Source organism: Blennius ocellaris (genome assembly GCF_963422515.1).
Source record: "Blennius ocellaris genome assembly, chromosome: 3".
NCBI classification, from domain to species: Eukaryota; Metazoa; Chordata; class Actinopteri; order Blenniiformes; family Blenniidae; genus Blennius; species Blennius ocellaris.
The window spans coordinates 15,637,611-15,665,186 of NC_137652.1; the positions used below are offsets into that span (position 1 = coordinate 15,637,611).

The window sequence follows — 27,576 nt, forward strand, 5'->3', positions numbered from 1 at the left end:
TTTATTAAGGGCATGTCTGACTGTGATCCAATACAAACTGGGTCACATGATGCTGCCTGTTTCTGTTCCACAGCATATCGCCAATTTGAACTTTACGGAAATATTTGTTATACAGCATGACTCTCTACAGTCTGTATAATGTCTTTAATGTATGTGTGAGAGAATCGATCCTGATCATCGTACTGCTGAAGCGCACAGAAAAGTCAGCAGGTGAGGCAGGCAGTACTCTGCCTCACCTCAAGGGGCGCACATGAACTGACAGTTTCAAGTATGTGATAACTAAACATTTGGCCTAAAATAATTATTTTTCTTATCATTTTGAGGGATAACCTTTATCAAAATTGATTAATGCACCAGAATTTAGAATTTAGAAGTTTGAAAAATAACAGAAATGTAATTCAATTAAAAATAATTAATTTGTGCTGCACACATCTCTATTTTTCAACTTGTTTACAGCAAATGTGAATTGCTTGGACACAAGAAGGGTTCTCTGTCCATTTCTAAAAAGTACACTTTCTTTGTAGGACAAATATGTTCCTGTGTTTGTGTTTATGTTTATGTTGGTGTAATTGAAAGAGGAATGCTGATGGGATATGAAGCATTAGCAATTGCATGCTGTTGGATGAATAGTGAAATAAGATGCTCTTTTCAGTTCTTACAATTGTAAATCTGACTCCAGAAGAGTCAGTGCCTCACCACCAGCCATGAACCTCACTGCACATCACTGTAAAAAAGAGTTATATTTCTGCATTTGGGCCTTGCATATATCCATTCGGCAGTAGTGGCCGGTCAATAGAGGGCGCTGAGGCACCACCCTCCCTGGAGGAAGCAAGAGGATTTTTATTTTTTTTATATATAATATATGAATAAACTGTAATGCTGTGGAAATGTGTTCATGCCAACAAGCTAATAATGATAACAATGAAGAGCCCTACCGAAGAAATCTATCACCAACCGCCACTGCCATTTGGGTAAATAATAAGTCTGTTGTTAACAGCAGTGCCCCAAATGTATTTAACCTTTTGAACGGGGATCATGTTCTTTCAGAGTGGCTCATCATCAAGTGGAAAGGTTTCAAACTAGAACTAGATGTAAATATCAACAGGTCACAGCAGATGTGCTCACTGTTCTTCAATTATCTATATGTTCAGTCCTAAAGAAATGGGACAATTTAAATATAATCAAAGAAAAACAAACATTGATATTTCTGAACACTGTGCAACTCGCAAACTGACAAACATAACTGTTGTAAAACTGTTGCTTTTGATGGGATTTGTGGCATTTATTGATATAATGTAAACTCTTGAATTCTATTTCTGCATTCAGTATAATTAAATGGTTTGAAAGACACCAAAGTTTCCAAGTTCATAATAGTTCAGGAAAGAGAAAATGTGAGTGGATGCAGTGGTCAAAAAGTTGCTTCCTGAGGAGGCAAATGGCAATTGTTTTATGTCAGAGCACGTGGCTGCATTGACAAACAATATTGAATCCGTCTGGAAACTGAAGCCTTGGATATAGATTAAAAAAACCAAAAACATCCCTCACACACAAAATAACTCAGTGTGAAAGGCAAACAATTTTAAGGTATTCTGACCTTTGATCACTTATCAAAAGCTCTTGTTTCATTAACAGAAATCAAATTAACAATGGCATAATTTAAACAGTTAGTACTGTTTCCTATAGGCTTGTTAGTCTTTGTGTTTAACAGTCGCTGCTAACTTGCTACAGCATCCGCTGCTCGCGAGCTGCGCCTCACCTGCCGTCTCAACTGTGGACGGGCTGTTTTCCTGTTGTCACCTGTGTTTCCTGTGCCTGCCTGGTTGGATCACGTCTCAACTTCAAGATGCCGCCAAAATCAAAAGCAGAGATGAAAACGGAGGAAGAATACATCCAGCTCAACCAGGTGAACGGGCTACTCCGACGGCAGGAGATGTTTATTGCTTTGTTAGAATAATAATGGACTCTACAAACACAAGAGTGGGGGTGGGGGGGGGGGGGGGGGGGCATTGCTTTTCTTATGCACGAAAAACTGGTCATCTATCCCTGCAGCAGCTCCCCAAAACAGCAGAGTGAACCTTGAGTCATGGGCAGAATGTTGAACACTATACATACAGACACACGCCATTCTTGATGGCTGCACCAGCAACTAACACACACACATACAAGATGCAATCCTTCCTTTTTCAATATCACAGAGAATGATGACTTGCTGTTAAAAAATGTTCAATATACTGGACGCCATTCACACTATGTCGACATTGACCCAGACAACAATTTTTTCTATCATATAAATGAAAATTGCATTGCAAACAGTATACCCAAGGACAATATAACAGCAACATTATCAATTATCACTTCTTCCTGCTCATTTTTTGACATACAAAGGTTGATCTAGTGGGATGTGTTGTTTCATTGGAGGGTTTTTTTTGTTTTAAAATTTAAATGATTCTCTTTTCCTTTCCTTATTTCTTCTACATATTTGTATGTTCGAAAATAAAGATTAATTAATTAAATCACATTGCAGTTTGGAGGATTTTTCCTCTGTTTAAGAGTCATGCAGCTCCCTCGCTTCCTGTTGAGTAAGGAAGAACATTGGGCGAATAAACCATCTGTGTACTTGCTGTGCACTGCAAGTCAGCTTACTTGACAAGTGGGAATGCGCGCATCCACTCAAAAGGTGAGGATCAGTACAGAAATATGTGATCTGGCATAAATCAATTGCCCACGTACGTTAACTCTCACAAGTCCACCATACAAAGATTTGGATCATAAGAAGTAATTTAATAAATGTTTCCATAAATACAAACAAATATTAGGAATATTAGGAATAAAGAATATTCAGAGGATATTGAGCTAAGGGAGGAATGGACACTTGTAGTTTTGAACTGGTTGTTAAAGCAGTCAAGAGGTCTTAAGTGAGTTGGTGGACCAAAGTGGAGTCAAAACACGAGCATAAGTGGCATAGAGGCAGGCTGAGAACAACATCAACTTGAAAGGCTCTATCAGACATAAAAAGGTTTTGGAGTGGCTGAAGAATGACTCGTAGAGCAGTTGAATGGGAGGTCTGATGATTTGCTGAAAGGGAAGCTCGATGTGTAAAAGTGAGAAGAGCCAAATGGATTTTGTGGACCTCGCTGGTCCCTGTGATTTAGAACCTGCTTGAAATGCAGACCAGCAGGTGAAGAAGAGGACAAGAGGACAGAAAGAATTCACAGCTGTGTGGATAAGAGGTCGAAACAGTGTGATTGGTACCTGCTATTACCTCAGTCATGTTGGGTCCAAAGACCAGGGACACTATGCAAAAAAATAAATACATGTATATATACAGTATATATACTGTTTATTAAAAAAAATGAAATTCTGCTTGCTCAGTATCAAGCTGTGTGGTGCTGTATTGTTGTAAACACCGGCATCATAATGAATGTGCATATTGCAAAAGAATATCATTAAATTTGAATGAACCAAGTAAATCATTGTATTGTGGTTATTATTTTTTTTATTCCCACAGATTTCAATCAAATTCTAATTGATGTTTAAACATTTCTCATTTCAGACCTTTAGAGCTTATTGTTGCTAATTTTTGTTCAAGAAGACAACAATTTTTTCCATAAACATGTAGTTTCCTCAGGAATATGTAATTGTGTGTTTTTTTTGTTTAAAAAAAATAAATAAATAATAAATGTAAATAATCTAAGTCCTATTTCACTGGCCATGAGACAAATTAGCTTTGGACACAAAAATGTGACTCACAACTATTTGAAATTACCCTCAATTTGTCACAGAAATATGACAATTCTGGTGAAATGTGGGTCCTATTTTGCTCGAGTTGAAATATATCTTGCATAACATTCGCTGAATTCCATTTTAACTTTTGGTGACTGTGGCTGCTTTGCCTGAATACTGTGCACCACTTGTATCTTAATTTGACCTTCATTAACTCAAGTTATATCACTGAGACTAGTGTGTCATTTTCAAGACAGACATACCATACATAGAAAAATAATTTCAGACAACTTTTGGATTACTTTTCAAATAAATAAAAAATTTAAAAAGGGAACAAAAAAAAAAAAAGAACATACCATACCCCCCACACAGACCAGGGTCTGTATCCTTCCCCCAATCTGTCTGTCTGTTCTATCCTTTTCTCTCCTTTTACCCCAGCTGGAATAGCAGAAACCCGCCACCTCCAAGCCCGGTTCTGTAAAGGGTTCGAGGGAATTTTTCCTTTCCACTGTGGCTTACGCTTGCTCATGAGGATCTCTGTTGGGTTTCTCTATGTTAAAAGCACCTCGTAATGACTGTGTTGTATTTGGTGATATATAAATAAAATTGAATTGAACATCTTTCCAGAGTGTTTTTCTTTCTACATTTAATACAACTGAGAATGGTTGACAACATAATTAGGTGATGGCTAACTATACAGTGATGATTAATATAACAAAAAGGCAGCTTCTCCTCTAGAAGGCCATTAACTAAAGTTTCAACTAACACAATTTTACTAATTTACTTCACCAAACTGCTGGATGATGGGCCCTGTTGGCCGAAGTTTAACTAAGATTCAAATATTCAATGATTGAAGTGGAGCTGAGTTCAAAAGACCACAAACTAGTTTAAACACACACCAACGTTCCTCTGGGCAGACTAAGCCGACACCTCCGGCCTCAGCCACCATGAGGAGTTTCCACAGAGCTGTTAAATGGCCTCAGCTGGTGGGCGGAGCTGAGCCAATCAGCCCTCATCGTCCAATCCACTGCTCCACATCAAGACAGGAGGAAGTCTGTGAGGGTACCACTTGTCAAACAACACACACACACACACACACACACACACACACACACACACACACACACACACACACACACACACACACACACACACACACACACACACACACACACAATTTAGGTGGAAATATGAGGATGGCAAAGAGTTTTACTTTATACTTTTTAAAGAGAAATGTAAAGAACAAAGTGTGTGCCATTTTTGTTTTGTTTTGTTGTTTTCAGCACATGCCTGAATGTTCAGTCTCTTGTTTGTGTTTTTTGAGAGCCTGGAAATCAACCAAAAATGGGAGATTGGCTTTCCGAGGTTCTGGATGGCAAAGAAAAATTAAAGACGTGTACATCTCCTCCTGGTTTTACTTGATACATAATGTACATACTACAGTTGACAATTTAATCTGAAAATTGTATCCATTTGATGCTGTTCAGTACTTTAGTACAAGCTGTTATGTACATCTGTGGAATGCAGTTACTTAACTGAACTGAAACTGTATCATAGAGACACAAAAATATTGTGGATTATAAAGTCAAGTAACCACACACTTACAAAATACAACTTTTATTGTTTCACTAAAATAATCTCTTAACAAGAAATAAATCAATATTGCTACTGAGTCTGTGACATTTTATTTGCAGCAATGACAAACTAAGTAATTCAACCAGGTGCTGTGACTGATAAATCCAGATTTTCAACAACGGGGATTTGTATTGTAGATAGGTCAAGACAGGGAGGCTGTTGACATTTAGGTAGATTATCTACATTATCTTCCTCTGCAAAAGTTAAGAAAGACACCTGCTGCCTCATTGCTGAATGGAAATGAGATACCTGGGTGACACTTTTCCTCTTTTAAGACTAAGAGATTAACTTTTGAAACTGAAGCATATTGATGCTTCCCGAGCGCCAAAGGCTGATGAACCCTGATATTCGCATTGTAAAAGTTTCCTCCACAACAAACACATTATCAAGAGCTTGTTCAAACAAGAAAACCACACGTTTGATTAGAGACAAATCAGCTTTGCTCAGTAAAACGTGTAATTTTATGCGTCAGTAGTCACGATAGATGTGCTGGAAAATTTTAACTCTTTGAACTCATCAACATCAGTGTGAGTCATCTATTTCTCTGTGAGGATGAAAAATGAGGCAACGGAGATGTAATGCAGAGAACGTCACATCTCCATTGTGAATTTCATAGAATTTGATAGATACGCTGCAATAAATATTTCTTAGCATGACTGGAAAGTACCGTATAAGTGGGATTAAACAACAACAAAACTTATTAAAAACATACTATCTGTCATATACAACATTATATACATCTGACTCAAATCATATATTTCAGTGTTTAAGTATTGAGTGATTTCAAAATACAGATACCGTAACCACCTACTTATTACTATTATCCAATTTTACAGTCTCTTGGTTCTCAACTTCTGACATCGTTGGGTTTTCACAGATTCTGCCATGTTGTAGTGTGCGCATTATAATGTCATGGGACTAAATCTATTTTTTATTCCTTATCGAGTGTCACGTTCACGGTTTCATCTGTTTGACAGATGTCAACTTCAAGCTATGCAGTCCTAGGATCTTGCCACATCTGTGACCATGGCAACAATCTAGTCATTTATGTTAAATGTTATTGTCTCAGAGGATTTGGATGGATGTTGATTTTTCACATCTCCAACATAAATGGCAAGAAATAACAATGTTTCAAAGGTGAAACATTTAAAATATTACTAATATGTGTCTGCTATTGTAGTCAAACTTGTCATTTGTATGTAATTTTAATGTTGCAGCTCCAGTCTGATCTCATGACAGTGAGCCTGAAGTAAGATGTCGTGCTGTGAATATTATATCACATGCCAGAGAGGCACAAGTGTCACAGCATTCCTAAGCTGAGAGGAGAGGAAATAAATTAAGTCAACATCCATTGTTGTCTGCATTCATTCCTTTTAAGTTGAAGGGCGGTTCTACCTGCAAATCCACTAGAAGCACACGTACTCCCTTCCGCATGGAGATCCTCAGTGAGTTTGATGTCTTCATTAACAGGATTTGCTTATAAAATGATAATACGCTTATCCAGATTTAATGTTTCACTCCATCAGTCATGTTTTATCTGCCTAAATTATACAAATTCTGTTTTCATCTGTAAAGAGCGTGATAACACCATCCTGTCAGCCATCATCCTCATCACTGGGCAGCTGGTTTAGGGTTGCAATTTTGTCTGCTTTGCTTTGCAAAAGCATTACTGCCCTGAAAATAGAAGCCTGGAGATAAACTATGAATTTCAGATTTTGACAGGAAATATATAATCCTACTTGTCTTCTTTAAATTTGCCACAAACTTAGAAGGACATTTTGGGAAAATATCTGGTCTTTATGAACATTGTGGCATTCCATATAACTGGTTAAAATATTGGTTAACAATCAGGTTAAGGTCCAGATTGGGTAGATATAGAAAGGGTGAATCAAAACAAATTCCTTGGTGTAATAATCAACAACATTTGCTGAAGACCTCACATGAAACATTCACAAAGCATCTGAGTCCTGGCCAAAGCTCAAGATCTGTTAGATAAGAAATCACTTCATTTTTTTTTTTTTTTTTTTACAATTTACTGATGCAACCTTATTTAATTCATGGTGTGGAGGTCTGGGAAAACACCTATGCAAATTCATTACAAAGACTTTTTTTTGTCTTTTTAAACAAAAACCAGCAATAAGAATCGTCCTTGATGTAGGCTTTTGTGATCTCACCAATCCACTGTTCTTACAGTCGAAAACTATTCCACTCACTGACCTTATTTGTTTATTTCATAAATCACTATGAAACATTTGAGTAAAAGTCAAAATCGTAAATAAACAAAAAAAGTTTTTATTTGTCAGAAAATATAATATATCAAATATAAATGATATACCATCATGTACAGAAGACAGACAGAAACTGCAGCTTCAAAACCGTACTCATAACATCCTAATGGAAAAGAGGGGAATACATTGCATGTCAATTTGTCTCGCCGCTTCAACATGTTAATTCAGAGTCATTTCACCTGAAACGTTGATCACACATCCACACATCTGTCCGTGCACACTCACAATTATATACACAGATTTGATTTTCTTATAAGAAAATGTAAAAAAAACCCAATTTGCATATAAAAAATATCTTCAATGGCACGCAGACTGCGTTCACATATAAGTGCTCAGTTTGGCAGCGTAAACACTGAATGTAGATCGAGCCGTGGAAAGATAAAAAAGCAAACAGACCAAACAGTTTTTGTCTAAATGACACAAACACTGATCCTCTCCGATAAATTATGTACTGCTTTGCTCTCAGCAAGTTTTTTTAATTTGTGCGAGTAAATATTGTCTGCTGGTTAAATGTAGTGTTGACACTGGAGTTTCAACTTGTGGCTCTCAGATTAAAAAGCTCGATTTCTGCTGGGGGTAAAAAAAAATTGGGGAGTTCAAAACAGACACTGACTTCTAATAAATCTCAAGATGACTCTCTGACCTTGTTGGAAAAGTCCATCCTTTCTCTCATACGATGATGTGGATTCATTCATTCATCCATAACAGTGCAGAGTAACCATTTTGTCTGGCAAGTAATTCAAAACTCTGTGGGGTTGATTGATCTGCTGCAACCTTGTTATTTCCTCAGCTTTATCATTACAGCGATTGTGGCCTTTTAAGCCACTTTGCAAGTCAACATCAAGCACTGACAAATAGTAGCTTCTGTCAAAGAACCAGAAAACCCTTAACATTTTGAAGAGAGCGCACTCCAGAGCCTTGGGGGTTTTGTTCAGGTTTTTTTTTTTTTTTTTTTTTTTAATTACACTTGAGCTGTTTATGAAGTGGAAATGTCACAGAAACAGAAAAACAGGAAATCATTTAACTTGACAATAACAAAGCGTTAATTGTGAAATACGTGACTACTGTTTATTAATAGTAACTGTGTGAAGACAAGTCTGTAGAGCCAACACGTATACTTAAAGTTGCTGCCCACATGAAATATAATTGATAGCACCTACAAAGATCCTAAAGATTTTATTAAAACTCATCACAGTGTGAGGAAGGTCTGTTGGTATGAGGAGCAATTCAAACAACATTTAACAAAACTCAAATCTGGTCGGCGTCACTTTTTGTGTGTTACAACCAAAGTCTTGGATTGTTATGTTTCATCAGATATTTCTACACACAAAGCAAATTCACTGAAAGGTCTCAAACAGTTTTGAAATTGTAATTGTGATAAGTATGGCCTCTGTGAGGGAAAATGGAAAGAAACTACCGTGATTGCATGTTGCTGGAGCCGAACCAAGTTGAGTGTGTGTGTGATGGAGGGTTTATCCGGGAAAGACCGCTGCTTCATAGCGGAACAAACACAGAGAGACAGTCACCACACTCACACCAGTCAGTCGCAAATATGTTGTTAGGAAACAATACAAACTTGTCGCTGTGAGACCAGAGTACGAACCACTGCAGCACTTTGCTACCTCCATCTCATCCAATAAATATTCTAATGTTTTCAGACACTGTATTTTTATTCATCATGGCTTATGAGATTAAAAAAAATCATAGAAATTTGTAAAATCTCATATATAATAGATTTCACCTCATTACATAATAGGAAATGATCAATTTAGTTAGATGCACATTGTAAGTCTGCATTACACTTCATATCACAATAAAATGTTCAACTCTGTACTAGTGTTTTACAATATAGGGCTCTCTTGTGATATTGTTAAGTAACAGCAGCTTCAATCCTTGGTACAACAGTGTTTCTGTGACATACAAGCAAAAGCAACAATGATGCAACGAGCTACGTATCGGTGATACAAATAAAAAACTGGCTCCTGCAAAAGTTTCCCTAAATATATTGATTGCGGGCCACTTTTTTAAAATGACTATTATTATTTTTTCTCATCCCACATGCTCAAGAAAATTGATCTGTCGATATTGCTTGGAACTAAATAAGCCATTATTATAACAGAAGCATCGTGGCAGGCTTCAAACGAAACAACAAATGGAGGCGGTACGATGTGCATATAATTACAGGCCAATGTGTAGCGTGCTCACTGTGAGGTGAATAATGACTATAAGCTTTCAAAGAGACTTCAGTATGCGAGTCAGCCTGTTCCTCTGACCTTACAGCCACGGACAGGAAACAATTATGAGTTATTCGTTGGCATTTTTGTAAATGATGATGACTGCAAATAATTCTCCAAAGTAAGAAAACAGCAAACATTAACAAACCAAAACCAAAACATGATGTACAAGAGTATTTACTGTCAGACATGTAGAAGAGGGTTGCCAACTTTTGGATTCAGAGAAAAAAAAGAAGGTTAAATTCAGATGTTTCACATTTAGAAAAATAACAGTAAAGGGGCTCTAAAGCCAAAATTAAGACTTTAAAGTAAAAAAAAAAAAAAAAAGTACTTTGATTGATTAAACAGCAGATGAAAGCAAAAAAAAAAAAAAATAGAGAAGCAACACTGAAGATGAGTCACGTGAGACAAAATTCTCAATCATTGAATTTCTGGCTGCTTTGCTTTGTTCCTTAATGATTATTGATCTGATTTTGTACAAGTGCAAATAAACAGCAAAGACATACTGAAAAATATATTCTTAATATACTCTATATTAGCAGTAGCGTAGCATTTAGGATAATTTTCCCTTGAATAAAGTGGGGATTAAAGTTTCACATAGTGCAAATTCCAGTGTATGGCCATACATGTTGGAAATACAGCATAACGAGCATGAACAATTCTAACAATTTATTCATAATTTACTAAGCTGTGAAAAAAGCAATGAAAAACCTTTGAATGTCGAATTCTCAAAGGAAACAGCCAAACCTTCGAAAAAAATTATGTTTCTTCTTATGTATCAATCTTACAATAATTAACTGAAGCATTAATGTAAAAATGCTTGTATAATTTTATAATTGGCATACAGGAGGATTCTGTTTCATTGTTGTCCAGCAGACAGGAGTAAACACCTACAGATTTAAATGAGAAATTGAGGCCGTCCATGCCAAAATTACAAACGAGGACATCACCATTACTGCCAATTAATGTAAAAACCATTTCCTGTGTGCCAGCGGACAAGAATAATTTTAACAGCAAATCTCTTCACATCTATTTTTGATTAGATTCAGCTCTTTCTGCACATTTCCGCAGTAATTAGTGAATGAAAAGGAGTGTGGTATCTCAAAAATAAAATAAAATACCAGCATTGTATATCAAATCACATAAAACAAGTCATGATATGTTTTGGAATAACCTTCCCATATAACCTTCAAAATATCCTAATTGAATATTACATCTATTTGGATTGTTTTGAGGAACATTTTTACATAGTAATAACCATTATGATCAGTATTGGTTATTGTAGGCTGATTTCAAGAAATTCAAAAACAGCTGAATATAATGAGTTGGAAAAATCACCCACAGTCACGGCGCAACAAGTAATTTGGGGACAGACTCACCCAACTGTAGCTAGAATTGAGAATCTAACTGTAAACAGCAGCTTCAATAAAACAGCACTAGTGTGCTTTGCTAATTGTGGTCACAGCCTTTACGTAGCCCACATCCCCAATAAAACCACTGATGAAGTTGGGGGTAAACAAGAACGGCTTAATCAAGAAAAATAGTAGCTCAGAGGAAGAAAATAAAACATTACATTTTAATGGTGTAAGTTTCAGCACTATTTCATGACATAGATAATACAGTTTGCTTGAATTTTCTGAAGGTCAGTTAGTCTCAGCTATAAGTTGAAACAACTGATTACTGACCTACATAGGGACACAATGTCTTTTCTGTGAAGTCACTTTACTCTTGAATGATCAAAACATAGTGTTCAAACATGAGGTTTAGTAGAAGCTGCAGGCTTCAAGTACCTCCAGTAATCAGGTGGGCCCAATACATTCTTATAAATGAGCACAATCAGTGTGTTTGTTGAACTAAATACAGTGTGATGAATTAAACCTTCACACTACATCATTAAGACACAACGTAGTGTGTTTGGATTTGTGCGTATGTGTTTGCGTGCTTCCAGTGCTACCATAGACATAAACTCATTGGTCTAAACTGCATATTAGTTGCTCAGGCACTTGTTTTACATCATAAAAAGCAGAGGTGGACTGCCTCTATTATTTTGTGTATATATATATATATTACATCACCTCATCTCACATTTAGTTGCAATGCTGCAGCATCAAAAGATCCTTCATTTATCCTTCTCTCGCAAACTCCATGGCACAAACTTGAGTCACTTAAAATTTTAGGAACTAAAAAGTGTGAAAAGAGCTCTATTGCTTTGATCTCAGACTGAATGTCATTCACTTTTTTAACAGGTAAAAGGCTTCATGGGTGCATATGTGTGTTATATATCTCAGAAGCTGGACTCGGGGACTGTCCGCTTGCGTCCCAGCGATGTTGTGCTGTAGCGATTTCTCTGCAGGGTGCTGTAAGACGGCTTGTCCGCTGTCAGGCTCCGAGATGGCGCCGGCGTCGTTGACGTCCCATTTCTATGCAAAGACGCAGTCCTCCGCATGTTCTGCTCTGATTTGGTGGGGATGCTGGAAGAACTCTGGGAGCGTTTGATGTCGACTGCGGTGCGTCCCAACCTTCCATTTGCCAGTTCATCAGCCAGACGTCCTGAGCCATTACTCTTGGCTCCTTCCACTCGAGTTCTTCCTCCCACTGCTCCGTTTGACAGTGACAGCCTCGATGAAGTCCGTCTGCCTCCTTCCCCATCTCCCAATCGCCCCGATTCACCCTCTTTGGACTTCCTTGGATCTTTATCCTTCTTCAAGAAGTTACCTTTCAGAAACGAGAGCAGTCCCTCGTGGCTTTTGGGCACGTCTCCTTTTTTACTTCGAGAGTTTTCTTCACGTGAACTGTCATGCTCTCTATCAGCTCTGTCACCCTTCTGTCTTCTCAGAGTTCCGTCCTGTAAGCTCGGTGTACTGTAGCTGGGCTGAACTCCACCACTGGAAGTCCCTTTTGGCTCAGTATCCTGGGAAGATTTTGAGGAGCTTTGCTTCCTTGCATCCTTCCTCCGGGTGAGGGTGTTACTGCTGGAGCTGCTTGTAATGTTAGCCGCGCTCTCTTCTCTCGGGTGGCTGCCCCTGTTGCGTCTCAGGCTGGATGTCTTATCTGATGGCCGTCTCTGGCCCTCTGGAACCTGGGGCAGAGGGTGGTCCTCTCCAGCCTTACCAATGCAACTGATAGCCCCCACACTTGAAGAACGGGCACTGGCAGCAGGCCGTCCCTCTGCAGCTGCTTTGGCACTGCGTGGTTCGCTCATCAACGTCACAATTGGGTCTTTTGTGCATCGCGGTCGTCGTCCAGATTCCAAGTACTGTACAAGTTCTGCGGGAGCAGGATCTTGTTCCGGCGGAGGCACTGGGTCGGGTTTTCGTCTGTCTTTGGAACCAAAGGACCAGCGTAGGGGAAGCACTTTGCTCAGGGTGTCCTTGGTCTTGCTGGGGGTTCTCATGCTGACGCTGCGCCCCTGAAGGCCCCTGACAAATGGCCTACTTTCAAAGCCTCCTGACAGACACAAAATTTTTTTTTATTATTATTATTCAAATCCAAAGTCTTAAAACAAATTATGTCCAGGCATTTTAACTGATTAAAAGTAATGTAAGCGAGGTCCTTTACCTCTTTCCTCTTTAAAGCCATCCTCAAGGAAGACTGGTGACTCTGGGGAGTCAGGCAGGGAGGATGGGCAAGTGGTGGAGGAACGAGATACCAGACTGCCTCGTTTACTGTCCCCCGTCAACCTGATCAGCCAGTGGTCAGACATAGATGAACTTGTGGAGCCTGAAAGACACAGGCAGAACAAAAAGGTCAGAAGAGGGACATAGCATGGAGAGGTTTTAACCGTTAACCTTAATGAGCGGACAGCCTCTAGGAGCACAGTGCTGCTGTAAAGTTTACTTCAGTCAAACTTAAGGCCCGTGGACATAAACCGGCTGCAAAAGGAATCAATCCAGCCCCAGAAACCACCAAGGAAGGTGGTTATATAGGATTTTTATTTTATTTTTTTTACATTTCACTCTATTTTGTGCAGAATGGTCAATTCAAATTGAATTTATGTCGAGATGGTTGTAATTTTTAGTACTAATTGTGTGAAAATTCATCCCGTACACTGTCGCCACAACAAAGAAACACTTTCAAGTGTAAATTCAAAGGTTATTATAACATTATTTTACCAGCCCAACCCACTCAAGATGAAACTGGACTGTATGTAGCTTCTGAAGTTAAATTTTATTTTGTATTTATTTTGTGTATATATATTCTTTATATTGGTTCAGTTAAGTGCTTTAAAATAAGTATGTTTCTTTCATAACCTATTATTTGGTGTTTAGTTCATTCAATATCAACTAGTCTTACAATTTATCACGACACAATGCAGGATTTAGTCATCCACAATGCATTAGAATGCACCATTTAAGTTAGGGGTAAAAACTACTTGCTAAATCAAGCAAAGAGCAAGAGCAAACAAACAAAAAATATTACATGAGGGGTCTCATGGGAAGAGTGTAGAAAAAAAAACTAGACACATTCAAGTTCTGTATATAAAAATCACCCTCTATAACTCAAGTTAGTGGTATTTCTGTTTCTCCAGGAATGGAGAACATACAGGAAGTCAAAGATATAATTCATCGAGGCAATGTGCTATTTTTCCTTTTGAATGTGATTCACTGAACAAGAAATGAGTTTCACTTTATCCACGGAGAGAACAGTTTGTCCTCGTTAAAATATCAAGGTGATCCATCTGTTATAACACTTATTCTAACTCAGGGTCACAGAGTGGTGGAGCCCAACCCAGCCAACTATGGGTGAAGGAAGGCAGTCACACATGCTCAGATTTACAGATGATTATAGTCTTCAATCAGCTCGTATTGTATGGTTCGGAGAAACCAGAATACCTAGAGCAAACCAAAGCCACACAGGGAGAACATGCACATATAGCCCTACCAAATCTCACGTACCCTGTAACCAGAGACACTAAATACCAAACAACTACACCACCGTCCAACGTTAGGTGCAATTTTTAAAGGCTGCAAATATGAAATATCTGGTCTTTTCATTTAATTCGCAACTGATGAAATGGTTGAAATGTGGAAAAAGTATTTTGACGGAATTTAATTATTTTTTCTTTTGGCACAGGACACATCTCGATTGGAGAATGGTTTCCTATTTTATTGCAATTGTAGTTGTAAATATTTCAGCCTCTTGAAGCAAGACTGTATGGACTTAAGAACTATAATATTTTTATTTATTTATTTTATTTTTATCTATTTAATTATTTAAAAAAAATAAAAAAAATTGTACTTCTTGTAATAAGTACAACAACAATTCAGCATTTACAGGTAGTAACCATGGAGATGTTTTGGTCGAAGACACAAAGATTGAATTGCTGCATGGAGGAAGGACAGATTGGGTGAGAGAGGAAGAAGCAAAAGCATTCCCAGATTTCTCTTGCTGTTCTGCCCCCCACTGTCCATCTTTGTAAAGTTTGTCCTCCAGTTTCCTCCCACAACAACAAATACAGCAAGATATGTTTAAGGTTAATTGGGTACTCTGTGATGGGCATGTCGGATATAGAAAATTGATGGATTACCTTCGCTTCAACTGTAATCCTCAGAAGAGTCAATTGATTGAGGACATTCAACATCGTTATGTACTTTCCCAGTAATGAAACAACATTAAGTCTAAACATACCTCGGATGGAGCTACTGGCTGACCATGGAGGAATGGTGTTGCGTCTCTGGTAGAAAAGGATGTAGGCTCCTCTGGTACATACTTCCTCTTCTGGCACCAGGTCCACGCTGCTGTCATCATAGCTGTACCACTGCCCATCCACTGAGTTCCGACAATAAGCTGGATTCACAAGCAAGTTCAAACAATGAAGCAAGTCAATACACAAAGTCCAATGGAAACAATAAACCGACAGACGTCCATGTGCTGTTTGTAAACTGTCCAGGGTTACACAATTGAACAAAGCTGGATATATTTTAACTGCAATAAAAGAGTGTATTTCAGGGCTTATTGTCTCACCCTTATCGAATAACCAAGTAGATAAACAGGGTCACTTACGACGATACTTTGCAGGGATAACAATTGATAGTCAGTAATACGATGTATGTCATAAATTCTATGTACACACTCCAAACAAGTACGAAAAGGCTTGTTAGACTGTGACATTTGTTTCAACTTTTCATATGTTGTTCTTAACGTTCTTAACAAACACATCTCCATTATTGTAGAGCCAAGTGGCAGTGGTCACATGAAGTATGGAGGTCTGTTGCTGTTGACGGTATTGACGACATCGGTGCACGATACGCATCAGCATCCGCTGACACCTCTCTGGGATTTGTTGTGGCTAACTTTCTGTTGTTCCCAATCTCTTCCACTTTGTCATAGTCCTACTATGGGTGGGTGATTGTGGAATATTTATGGCTGGTTATCTGAGGATCTGCCTCAACGTGTTCAGTCAAAGAACCTTGAAAAGATGGTCCGTAATAGCATTACAATAGTAACAACGAATGTGAATTTACTAAAGTAGGGCATTTTTAATGTTATGTAACAGAGCATCATCTCATCTCGTTTCATACCAGTATAGTGCCCTCCATGCATTCCTCCGTGATGGTTACACACAGCATAGAGGTCATACAGATATTCATGTGGGAAGATCATATCAGCAGGCTGGTGGTGATGGCCAGACGGATGTTTCCAGGATGGAGTTGATGGCCCCAGACTCAGGTTCTTCGTGCTCTGACTTCTTTTGACGACATGCGGTGCCATATCCAGGCCAGTCAAAGGAAATCGTACCAGAGTTGAGAGCTTGTTTCTTCGTTCACCAACCTGTTGAACAATACATGAAGTCAAGAGACGAAGCTTTATTTCTTCCACTTTTGTTAGTGTTGCGCACTTCAAAATAAACTTAGTGTACTTTTCCACAACATTCAAGTGAAAAGACAGTTTTCAAAAATCTATGTTTGTATTTGTAACTTTGGACAACAAAGGGCGAAGAAGTTTTTGCTACAAGTTGACCGCTTGCTCTTTTGGATTAACAGCGCCTCTCTACTAAAGTACACATTTAAGGAGCCCTTCACTTGCACATTTCACACGCCAAAATGACACAAAAAGATAGTTTAAAGTTATTCTACCAGAAAAACATCTTTAAAATAGACTTCCCATAAAAGGTACCACTTCCGCAGAAAACAAGATCGTTACCATTCATTTCCACTCAATTCCAAAACACAGTTGCCGAAACGGATCACACCAAAGTCAATATGTTTACAAACAAACTGGAATTTGTAGCCCTCAAATTGTGATTTGGCATTGATATGTGACGTCATCTTAGGAAGCCTGCCGCAAGGGTGTCTGGGATATCAAAGATGGTGTTGTGGCGGCTCTAGCAGAAATATCAACACTTGACTGACTTAGCCCAAAAAAAAGCCAGACTTTCTCAAACAAAGAGTCTTCAAGCCACGAGAAACTGAGCATTAATTATTTTTCCAGTGCAAATTGAAATCGAGTGAGATTGAGTGTACAGAAGGGATCTTGCTTCCCTGACACTAACTAACCCGGGTATGTTTTGCTAATATAAATGCTGGAAATACGTGTTTGTCTGAGTGTAATGACGAATTTATTTACAGAAAGGTATTGACAGCGCATGAGAGATGTACATCAACCAGCTCCTACGTTTGTAATATTTCCTGTGCGGATTCTAGTAGAGTAACTTTAAAGGAGCTGGCATGTTTATATTGTATAGTTCTTTGCACAAGCACATGAATGGTTGCATGACAATAACACAGCACTCACTATTGAAGTTACATGCATACTACAGCATTTCTAATGTTGATACCTAAACATGAAATCTTTCTGAAACAGAAACGAATGGTCGATTGGTGTCGTGTAACTGAAGCCTTAATATACTTGTCCCTGTTTACGCAACGTTTTTCAAACATCGTAAATAGGGATTAAATCTCTGCTTTGCTTTTTCACGTAAGATTACATTCGCAGAGGCATGAAGCATCTATTATAGATGCAGTTACATGCTCATGCACAAAAGAAAGAAGAATAGATTATTTCCTTCAGTAAAGACACAGGGCAGCACTTGGCCATGAATTGAAGTGTGTGCATACTCCTGATGTTAGTATTGTGCGGTGAATGTGTAATGTCTCTTAGGGGAAACCAGGCATTGGCAGATTATGAAGAAGTACCGGTAATTGAACTACAAAATCAGAGAAATCACATTAATGCAGTGAGTGAGAATCCAGTGAGATATTGGTTGGGGTCTACTTCAGCTAAAGATTCAGCAGGGAGCCACCTGATTCCAGGCAATGGGCTGCAGAGGCAATGAAGAAAAGTGTTGATTAAATACCAGGTGAAGATGGAGATATGGTGGATTCAAGGTGTGCTACAGAAGTAGTTCCGGATATGTGTAATCTCTCACCATATATGATCTCACCAGAGACAGGAATGCTGTTGTGGTGAGAATAGAATGGGGACTTTTTAGTGTAAGTTGACAGCCATGAACGAGAAAAACTTTTTCAAGGCTTCTTTTTTCCCCCCTCCAGACCTTGAACTGTACTTGTAATTAACAATGTGGACTAATAATGTGATGAGCAGCAATTCAAAAATGATCAATTTCAGAACTAATATCAACAGAAGGTTTTCAGTCTGTGTGCTGCTGTCTAACAAGTGGAGTGATCTTTTATGTCAACGAGGTGGAAAAAAATTGAAAATTAAAGGGACTTGAAGCCAAGGATATTGTGCTCACTAAACCAATATAACAACAAAGACCACACTGCTGCCAAACCACACAATCTTTCTTTCTTGAAATTGTTATTAGACCAACAGAAAAAGGCTAAAAAGGTTTATCGAGTGTGAATTTGATGTCTTCCAGTGACACTCAGAAGAGTTAGCCCTTCTGAGTGTCACTGGAAGACATCAAATTGTTTAAACCTGTTTAGAATGCAAGTAAGATTAAAGATCATGCTGCTCACCAACGAAAACATAGTGCCTGCAATTTTATCCTGCACTTGTGACCTCAGAGGATTCCTCTGCATGTACTCTTACAAATATCTGAGCATATTCTCTTCATTTATTAGATTCAACTTATCAGAGCCACAAGTGTTATAACTGGATGGAAACACATTACCACGAGTACATCATAATAGCTTATCAATTGCCAGATCTTTACACAGGTACAACTTTATCTTTATCGAGCTGCTGTCCTCAGGACGGCGGTACCGGTCCATCAGGACCAGGACCAACAGACTGAGGGACTGTTTCTTCCCTCAAGCAATCACGGCACTGAACAGTTAGACACACTACCTCAGCCTATCTACCTCATACTGTGTGCAATATATCAAACTCCATTACTCTGTACAATAACAGGTACCTTGTGCTCAACCGCACATACTTATTAGCCAAGGTACCTCAGGCAGCTCCATCGTTATTTTACTTAACTTATTATCAGTCGCTTCTTAACTTTTACATTTCTGCACTATGTCCTTGGGTGTATGTGAGCGGGTCTGTGTGAGAGCTGAATGTGTGTGTGAATGTTTAGGTTATTCTGTATACATGGTGTGTCTGCTGAGATGAATGCAATGCTGAATGTGAGAATGGCTGCCGGTGTTTATTGCATGTCTACTGTGTTTTTAGCTACGCCGTAATTTCGTTGTGCAATTTATTGTACAATGACAATAAAAGCAATAGAATAGAATAGAATAGAATCTATAAATTCATGTTATCTAAACATACATGTTACAACCTCCACTATCAGGATGTCATCACTCTTTGTGTCCCCTCAGTAAAAACACTTTCTGTTATTCTGCACCATCAACCTGGAATCAGCTCCAACAAGACCAGAAACTCTGTGATTTGATTTCCTGGGCCATTTTAACGTGAGGATGAAAAATCTCGAGAATACTTAAAGGGGCTCTAGATGTTGAAATTTAGAATCTTTTGAAAAACTTAAATATTTCAAATGTCACGCCAGAGCTAAAACATTGTCCGTGTACTTGTATTTTACTTAGTCTAACTGTGTGTGGCTTTATATAAGTTTGTGTTACACAATGTGTTTGAACAGGCCTCTGTTAAAAATGAGGAAACTAATAAATAGAGGTGTTACGACCCGGCTCTGCTCGGAGAAGGTAAATAATAATGAACAAGAAATATTTAGCACATGGAAAGAAATTGTAAACAACGGATTGGTAAAGTTGTTCCAGTAGTATTTTGAGAGCCTGATAGGTTTTCTTAAATATTTGATCTAACATGGTGTCCACCGGGGCTGGAGCTGATCCCAGCTGACTTGCATGAGATGGAGGGAGAGGGCGAACACATAGACAAACAATCTCACACACGTCCATATCTGAGGGAAAATTTTTGATTCACCAATCAACATCAAACACAAGTTTTTGGATTGTAAGGAAAACCAATGACCCTGGGATAACATACACAAACAGGGACAACATGCAGGGAAAATGAATAAAGGCAATTTTCTTTTTCAATATTTGAAAACTTAAAAAAAAAAGCTTTAATTACTGTTTGCCATGAACAAAGAAAAAAAATATTGTTCCTGTCCTCCTGCACACTGATGGTAATAACATATTCAGAGCATAATCATCATCGAGAGCAGGAGTGGGCAATTCCGGTCCTTGAGGGCCACAGTCCTGCACGTTTTCACATCAACACAGCTGACGGCAATTAGTGGCTCATTATCAACCTTTCTGCAGAGCCTCATCATGAGAACTCAGGTGTGTTTGAGCAGGGAAAGAAAGAAAGAAAGAAAGAAAGCAGATTTGCCCAAAAGCCTCAAGGTGCTGTGCATTGTGGAGAGAAAGCTCTGACTGCGGTTGTTAAATTCAACTTTGTAGTGGGCATATTAGCATTTCAATTGTCTTTCTATTTATTGCAGCCTTCAAATCTGTGTGAAAATATACATTGAGGTATTTCATAGAAAATGTTAAAAGTTGATTGAAACAGAGCCTGACCACCACAGTCATGTATTTCAATCACTGTGACATCAATTGTGGTCTGAATTGTGACAATTAAAGGCAGGCAGCTACTAAATGACTATAACTCATTCCTACTTTTACAAACTCTTTCTTTAGTTTTGAAACTATCACATTACATGGTGACTTTAAATTGAAACATCTACTGCTAATATCAAAAACAAAGCTCCACTAAGAGGAAGTTAAATCATCCAAATAAATGATATGATACAATAGTTAAAGGTATACAGGAGGATTTTCAGGAATTTTAGGAAAGAACCGCCCTCTCCACCGTTTGAAAAAAATGCGCATGCGCAACGCTGTACCTGCTCCCGAGACGGAACGCCTTCTAAAACGCGTGCGAGAGACATGCACGAGCCCAGTTCTCCTCGTGCACGCTCTGTTTACAAGTCACAAGTCGGCATCGCTCACATAAGCTCACTTTACAAGAAGATTTGCACCAGAGGGGGTGAAACTGTGTAAAAATGTCCGAGAATAATGCGTCGGGTCGGCCACCGGCATGATGAGGACCGTGTGGAGTGAGCTGCGTGCAGGGACGAGCACGTACGACGGGCTTACGTCATATATCACCAGAATGATTGACAATTGGGAGGACCAGTTATTTTGATGATCCACCCGGAAGAAGAAAATCCTCTACTATACCTATAACAGGGAAAAATTACCGGCTCCAGACATTTACAAACAGGGTTATGCTTTTATGTTTTGCTCCACTTGTTAACTTTAGCAGCTTATGAAATTTCACAGTTAAAGTTTGATAGATGTATCAATCCCTCCAGTACCTGTGGAAGCAGAAATAAAATAATAACTTCACTGGAAGCAAAAGTAGAAACTGCACTGCAGCAGCTTGTATACTTATCAGTCTGCACTTTTACTTTAAATTTTACAAATTCTTTTTTCTTTTACCATGTTCTGGCTTGAAAGTTGCTCAAATAAAAAGTGTAGCTGCAAAAGAGAATCCATATGGATGGAAACTGCTTCGCCATCAACATAGTTAACCATTTATGTATTCTGGCTGAGTCAGCATTACCTTAGTATTCACTTGCTCTGAAGGGAGCATGTAACAGTTTTTTGTGTTTAGTTTCCTAATGCTCTCCAGTCCTTGTTTTCCCAAATTTGCATCTAGCGGCACCTTTTCTAGGAGTCAGACTAATAATACTTATTTGTCTCCCCATAGTAAAGCTGAAGCTCAGCAAAGATCAACATTCTCAACTATTTTAAATGAGCTGCCTTGAAAGTCAAGTTTGTTGTTTTTTCCATTACAAATTCCAGTGTGTTCAGATTGGGGAGCATCATTCTGCTTTCTCTCAACACATTTATACCCAGCAGCACGGACTAAAGCCTCTATGTGTGAGTGTTTGTTTGTATCTTTGCCCGCTGCCAATGTCAAACCTTTAGACAGAAACAAGCTTGGTATTGGTTGACGTGGAAGATTTGTGGGATTGACTTCTTTGTAATTGCATTTGCCGTGGCCACTGAGGTTGTTACAACAAAACTTGAGGTGAGATGAAAAAATGAGATGAGTGACAATGAGATTCAGACAGAAGCATGGAAAGCTAAAAACATATCTGCAACAATGCATGGGGATCAGGGATGGTGGATGCATTAAGAGGTCAAAATGTAATCCCCCCCTCCAAGAAGGGATTACATCACTTTATTGAAAAAGTAGGGACATAAACGAATGCAATTCAAGATCCACCCAGAGGATTTCGGTATTGATTTGATTTTGATAAAATTTTCATCGAACTGCTCAACAGTGTACCTGGCATCACGACTGCTGCATGTGCTTTCTCTCAGCTCTCCTTCATTACTGCCACAACTCCAAGCATTACTGTCGACAGCACTTTAGCGGCAACAATTAACACACAATTGTGTCCTTTATTCCTTTAAGTTGTTTTTGTTATTTCTTAAACTTTTACATGAAATAAAAAGCACAAAGTAATGTCCAAAACATTTCTCAGGTTTCTTTTATTGAAGCTGCATTAATAGATTTCTGAGGATAAAAGAAACATTTTTTTTTTAATACTGTAAACCTGGTATTCAATTTTGGAAGTTGTTGATCCCCCCCCCCCCACATATCTGTTTGTCATATAGTAGTATTAGTATATGGTCTGGTCGTCTTTTGAAAGCTTTAATTTGACCGATCAATTTCCTTTATTTTCTGATTTGATTCAGATCAACTTCTGACAATCATCCATTCATTACAACAAACCCAAAACTGCACTCTACGTAATAGCACAACTTTTCTTCTGACATTGACAGTCTTTTATATGAATCTGAAATATATGAATTCAAGCACAGCAAAAAAAACAAAAAAACAAACAAACCTGCTTGACAGACTATACAAATGTCAACTAAAACCTGAATATGACAATAAAAATATATTTCTGATTATTCTAACATTGTATTAAAACTTTGGTCAGTTGTTTGACTCAGCCCATCACTTGTGTTGAAGTTTGCTTGTAATGCCTGTCTTGTATGAAATGTCTGTTTCTTTGTTAATTAATCATTTCTTTGAGAACATCTGCATGAGGATGGTTAAAAAAAAATACCTTCAATAAATCATTGAGGGTACCCCATAATTCTATTCCTTTTACAATTTAAATGAATATCCCAACATATTTCTTTAGTTGAATAATATTAAAAGGTGGCTCACAGGTCATTTAGAAATTATATCATGTTGTGGGTGATATATACTGTATATATTTTTTTTCTTTTTTCTTTCAGATTTCATATAATGCGGTTTATAATAACTAACAGTAATAACATTACTTTAAAATGACAACATCTGAATCTTTTACACGACTTTGTAAAAGCATGCATTAATTTTCTTTCTGGCTCAGCAACTGCAAAAGGAAGCATGTTTATCTGTTTCAGGTAACATTTCCTTGCATCTGTCACTATGTTTCGCTTGACAGAAACATCAATGAATGTAGCTTTTTGGAGACAATATATAACAGAGACTTGATTCTCGTCTTGATAGTCCAAAGCGGTCCTACCTGACGAAATCGCTTCAAGTGTAGGATCAGTATATCAGGCAGCGTCCACAGGCTCATCTTCACCATACCCTGCTGAAGCTGCTTGCAGTGGGGACACTTCCAGGCATCGTCTGGGGCGAGCTAGAATCAGTAGGTACAACAAACAATTACAAGGTTGCCACATAAAGAAAAACCCTCAAAAACTATTCTTTATTCTACCAATAACACACTGAAAAAATGGGAAATGACACAAGTCATATGGAATTTTGGATCTTTTACCTCAGCGTAGATGACCAATCAACCTGACTGTTTTCCTCTTTTTGCATATAGTCTGGGACATCCATGTTTATTTGCAGGTTTTTTTTTTCCCCCAACACAAAATTTATAAAATTCAAGAGAATTGATTGTTATTCGATTTGAAGTGACTTGTGCTTTGCAAATAATACCACAGTCCTTTGTTGTAGGTGACTTTGAATACAATTTCACAAGGAGACGCCAAGTGTCTTTTTTTATGTAAAATTCAAGCAAGGCACATATACCTCAATGCAGTACATTAATACTCTTGAAGAGCTGCAGTATAAGCGATTTCAATGTCAACCTCCTCCGACACAGGTCGTGAGTCACTCAATGACACTTCTAAGAGGAACAGAGGCTGACTTCAAACGTCTTTATATTAACACAAATATCTGAAGTCATGAAGAAATGAGAAGGGTTGTGGGAGCCACTGCCTCCTGAAGGTCTTTGCTCAGCGCATACATATCTTTTGAATCATTTTCTCCATGTACTATTCAAGGATTCTAGTTGATATGCCACAAGACTAGAGAAATATGTTTTCTGAGAACCCATTTCTCAGAGATTGAAGGAGGTCAGTTTGCTGCTCTCTCTGGACCAGGCACAAAAACACTCCATCTCAGTGATATACAACTCCGCCGACTCCCTCAACCCAAGCCAGATTACCAAACTGAAACAGGCCTGGGAGGAGGAAATAGGACCATCTATATCAGACAACAGAATGGACCAAATACTTGTGCGAGTTCACTCCTTGTCAATATGTGATAGGCGCGGCTTATTGCAATGTAAGGTTCTCCTGAGAGTGCACTACACAAATGCTTGACTAGCAAAAATGTACCCAGGGACCAGTGACAGTTGTAACAGATGTAAACAAATTACCCGTAAACCATTACACACGTGTACTGGTCCTGTCCAAACCTCACTGGCTTCTGGGAGCAGATTTTGACACCCTTGCAGCTTGTGATGACACACCTTCTCAACGCTACTGGCCCAACGCCTTATCTTGCACAAATGGAAACACGCTCTACCGCCGACACACAACTGGCGAGAGGTCCTAACCAACATGAACCTGAAAAAGATTTGATTTTCGCACACAAACACAAGTTCTGTTTTCAATGAAACCTGGCAACCCTTTATAAAACACCTGTCCAACATCACCCAGAAATTAACTGATGATGTAGAAGCAGATTGGGCCCAATTGATACTATCTTTATGTCTTTATTTTTCCTGTTCCTAACATGTATTACATTGATTGACCCTCTTACTTTTCAACCCATCCGCTTATACACATTTTTCCTCTGTTGTAAAAACAAAAAAAGTGAAAACGCTAATAAAAAGATTAAAAAAAATTTAAAAAAGAAGGACGTCAGTTTTTACTCCCATCCCTGCTTTGGAAGTTCTTACAACTTGTTCCTTGTGTGATATCACATAAAATTAGATGAGGGCATGAGCAATGCAGAAAAAGCAAAGTTGTGAAGTAGGAAATAGCCACATGTGGTTGTGGCCCAGTTTGGCAGTTGCAGGTTCAATCCCACATCTCTCCTGTGCCATATAGTGAAATGTCATGCTTGCATGTCAAACTGCTGGTATGTGTAAAATTGTGAATGTGATTAATGACATGAAGCACTTTGAAAAGTGCTCAAAAGAATCGCCCGTTCTTGCTCTTGTAACTTCAGAGAAACAAACCAAATGATCTGTGTACATAGACTTTCAGATTTCGTACACTGGTAACAGCCAGTATACATGTATGTGCTGATCATGTTAAGCAAGATTTGAAACCAGAGGGAGCAAGACTCGTTTTGTTGAAAGAAAAACAGGATGCAGGGGAGAAATGAACAACATTACATGAATGGATAGGAAGTAAAGAAGTGACAATACCCATCATCTGTTTGGAACTGGCTGGACAGGTAAGTGGAGCAGCAACAACAACCCTCGTGTGTGTGTGTGTGTGTGCGTGCGTGCGTGTAAAATTTTGCAAAGACTTGACAGAGCAATGAGACTATACAAGAAGCATTATGTGAACGTCATCACTGGGATACTTGACAGCTTTCACACTCATCTCACCGGTGCTTCACAGTCATTACTGACAGCATGAACAAAAACAAACAAACAAAAACCAAAAAAAAAAAAAAAACGAGCAGGTGTTTTCTTTTCTCCGGCTGCATGTAGAATAGAAATGTAGTAATAGGTGTGCTTGATTCAATAGATCTAACCCAAAAGTGAAGAAATACAACAACAACATGTTGATAATAAGGTGACTGATGAATTCTGAGGAAATGTTGCTGTTGTTAGCAGTGGAATTTGTATCAAGCTCAGGGAAATTCACTAATTTGATTGATAGCAGGTGTTTAGTGGATCGTGGTACATTTCCCCGAGTAGACATAACAGTAAATATCCAGGATGTCAAGTTACAATGGATCATTTGCAGAGAGAGGTGCCCTGAACTGACATTCCTTGCACAGGAGGCAGAGGAGAAGGAAGAGGAAGAGGAAGAGGAAGAGGAAGAGGAAGAGGAAGAGGAAGAGGAAGAGGAAGAGGAAGAGGAAGAAGAGGAAGAAGAGGAAGAGGAAGAAGAGGAAGAGGAAGAGGAAGAAGAGGAAGAGGAAGAAGAGGAAGAAGAAGAAGAAGAAGAAGAAGAAGAAGAAGAAGAAGAAGAAGAAGAAGAAGAAGAAGAAGAAGAAGAAGAAGAAGAAGAAGAAGAAGAAGAAGAAGAAGAAGAAGAAGAAGAAGAAGAAGAAGAAGAAGAAGAAGAAGAAGAAGAAGAAGAAGAAGAAGAAGAAGAAGAAGAAGAAGAAGAAGAAGAAGAAGAAGAAGAAGAAGAAGAAGAAGAAGAAGAAGAAGAAGAAATGTATCTCTTTCTCTCATTGGCAATGTCACATCACTGAGGTAGAAAATGGATGATTGAACAGCGCTCGCCCGGATTACTGGAGCATGAAGTGGTATAGAAGATGGATGATGTGTGGCTTAGAGCGGAGCGCAGGTCTAAAACAGAAAGAACATCTCCCATGCGACCAGACGCATACATCTAAAGGCATTTTAAGACAGTTTAATCTACCGAGCATGCTTCTGAAGTGTTTCTTAAGGCTCATACTCTGTTTTTGAACACTCAAAACAGAGATTCCAGCCTAATAGGAAGTCCGGGTAGCTTGTCAGTGTGACCGAAGTGATCCGACCAGTGTTGCACCGCCTGGCCAGACACAACAAATCCTTCCCTCAACTGTCTTATGGCTGCCTCTGTAATCAGCTCCTGTGGGCCAAACCCAAAGCTTTCACTTGCAAGATGTTTTGATTGATGCCATGAAAACGAAAAACAAAAAGACATTTTCACGAGAACATGTAATTTCAGAGGTGTTTTGTAATCAAGTGTCATCTGAAGAGAAAGCAAGATATTGCTGTTTTCATAGTGAGACAACATAGTAGAAGACATCAAGTTGCATGCAATCATTTTGCTTTAGTGTATGTGTGTTTGTAACAGTTCAATTTGAAGGTGATGAAT

The 27,576-nt window shown here is 38.5% G+C and overlaps 1 protein-coding gene across 1 annotated transcript in view; it reads right to left on the reverse strand.

Moving 5' to 3' along the window:
• Nucleotides 1–12,164: 12,164 nt before the first annotated feature.
• Nucleotides 12,165–27,576, reverse strand: part of usp43a (ubiquitin specific peptidase 43a) — a gene marked incomplete at both ends in the record, with an annotated part of 115,077 nt that continues 99,665 nt past the window's right edge. The window contains 5 exons of the mRNA XM_080520258.1: nt 12,165–13,327; nt 13,439–13,600; nt 15,509–15,667; nt 16,402–16,651; nt 23,811–23,930. Of these exons, the coding sequence (XP_080376384.1) occupies nt 12,165–13,327; nt 13,439–13,600; nt 15,509–15,667; nt 16,402–16,651; nt 23,811–23,930 (1,854 nt within the window). The remainder of the gene's footprint in view (nt 13,328–13,438; nt 13,601–15,508; nt 15,668–16,401; nt 16,652–23,810; nt 23,931–27,576) is intronic.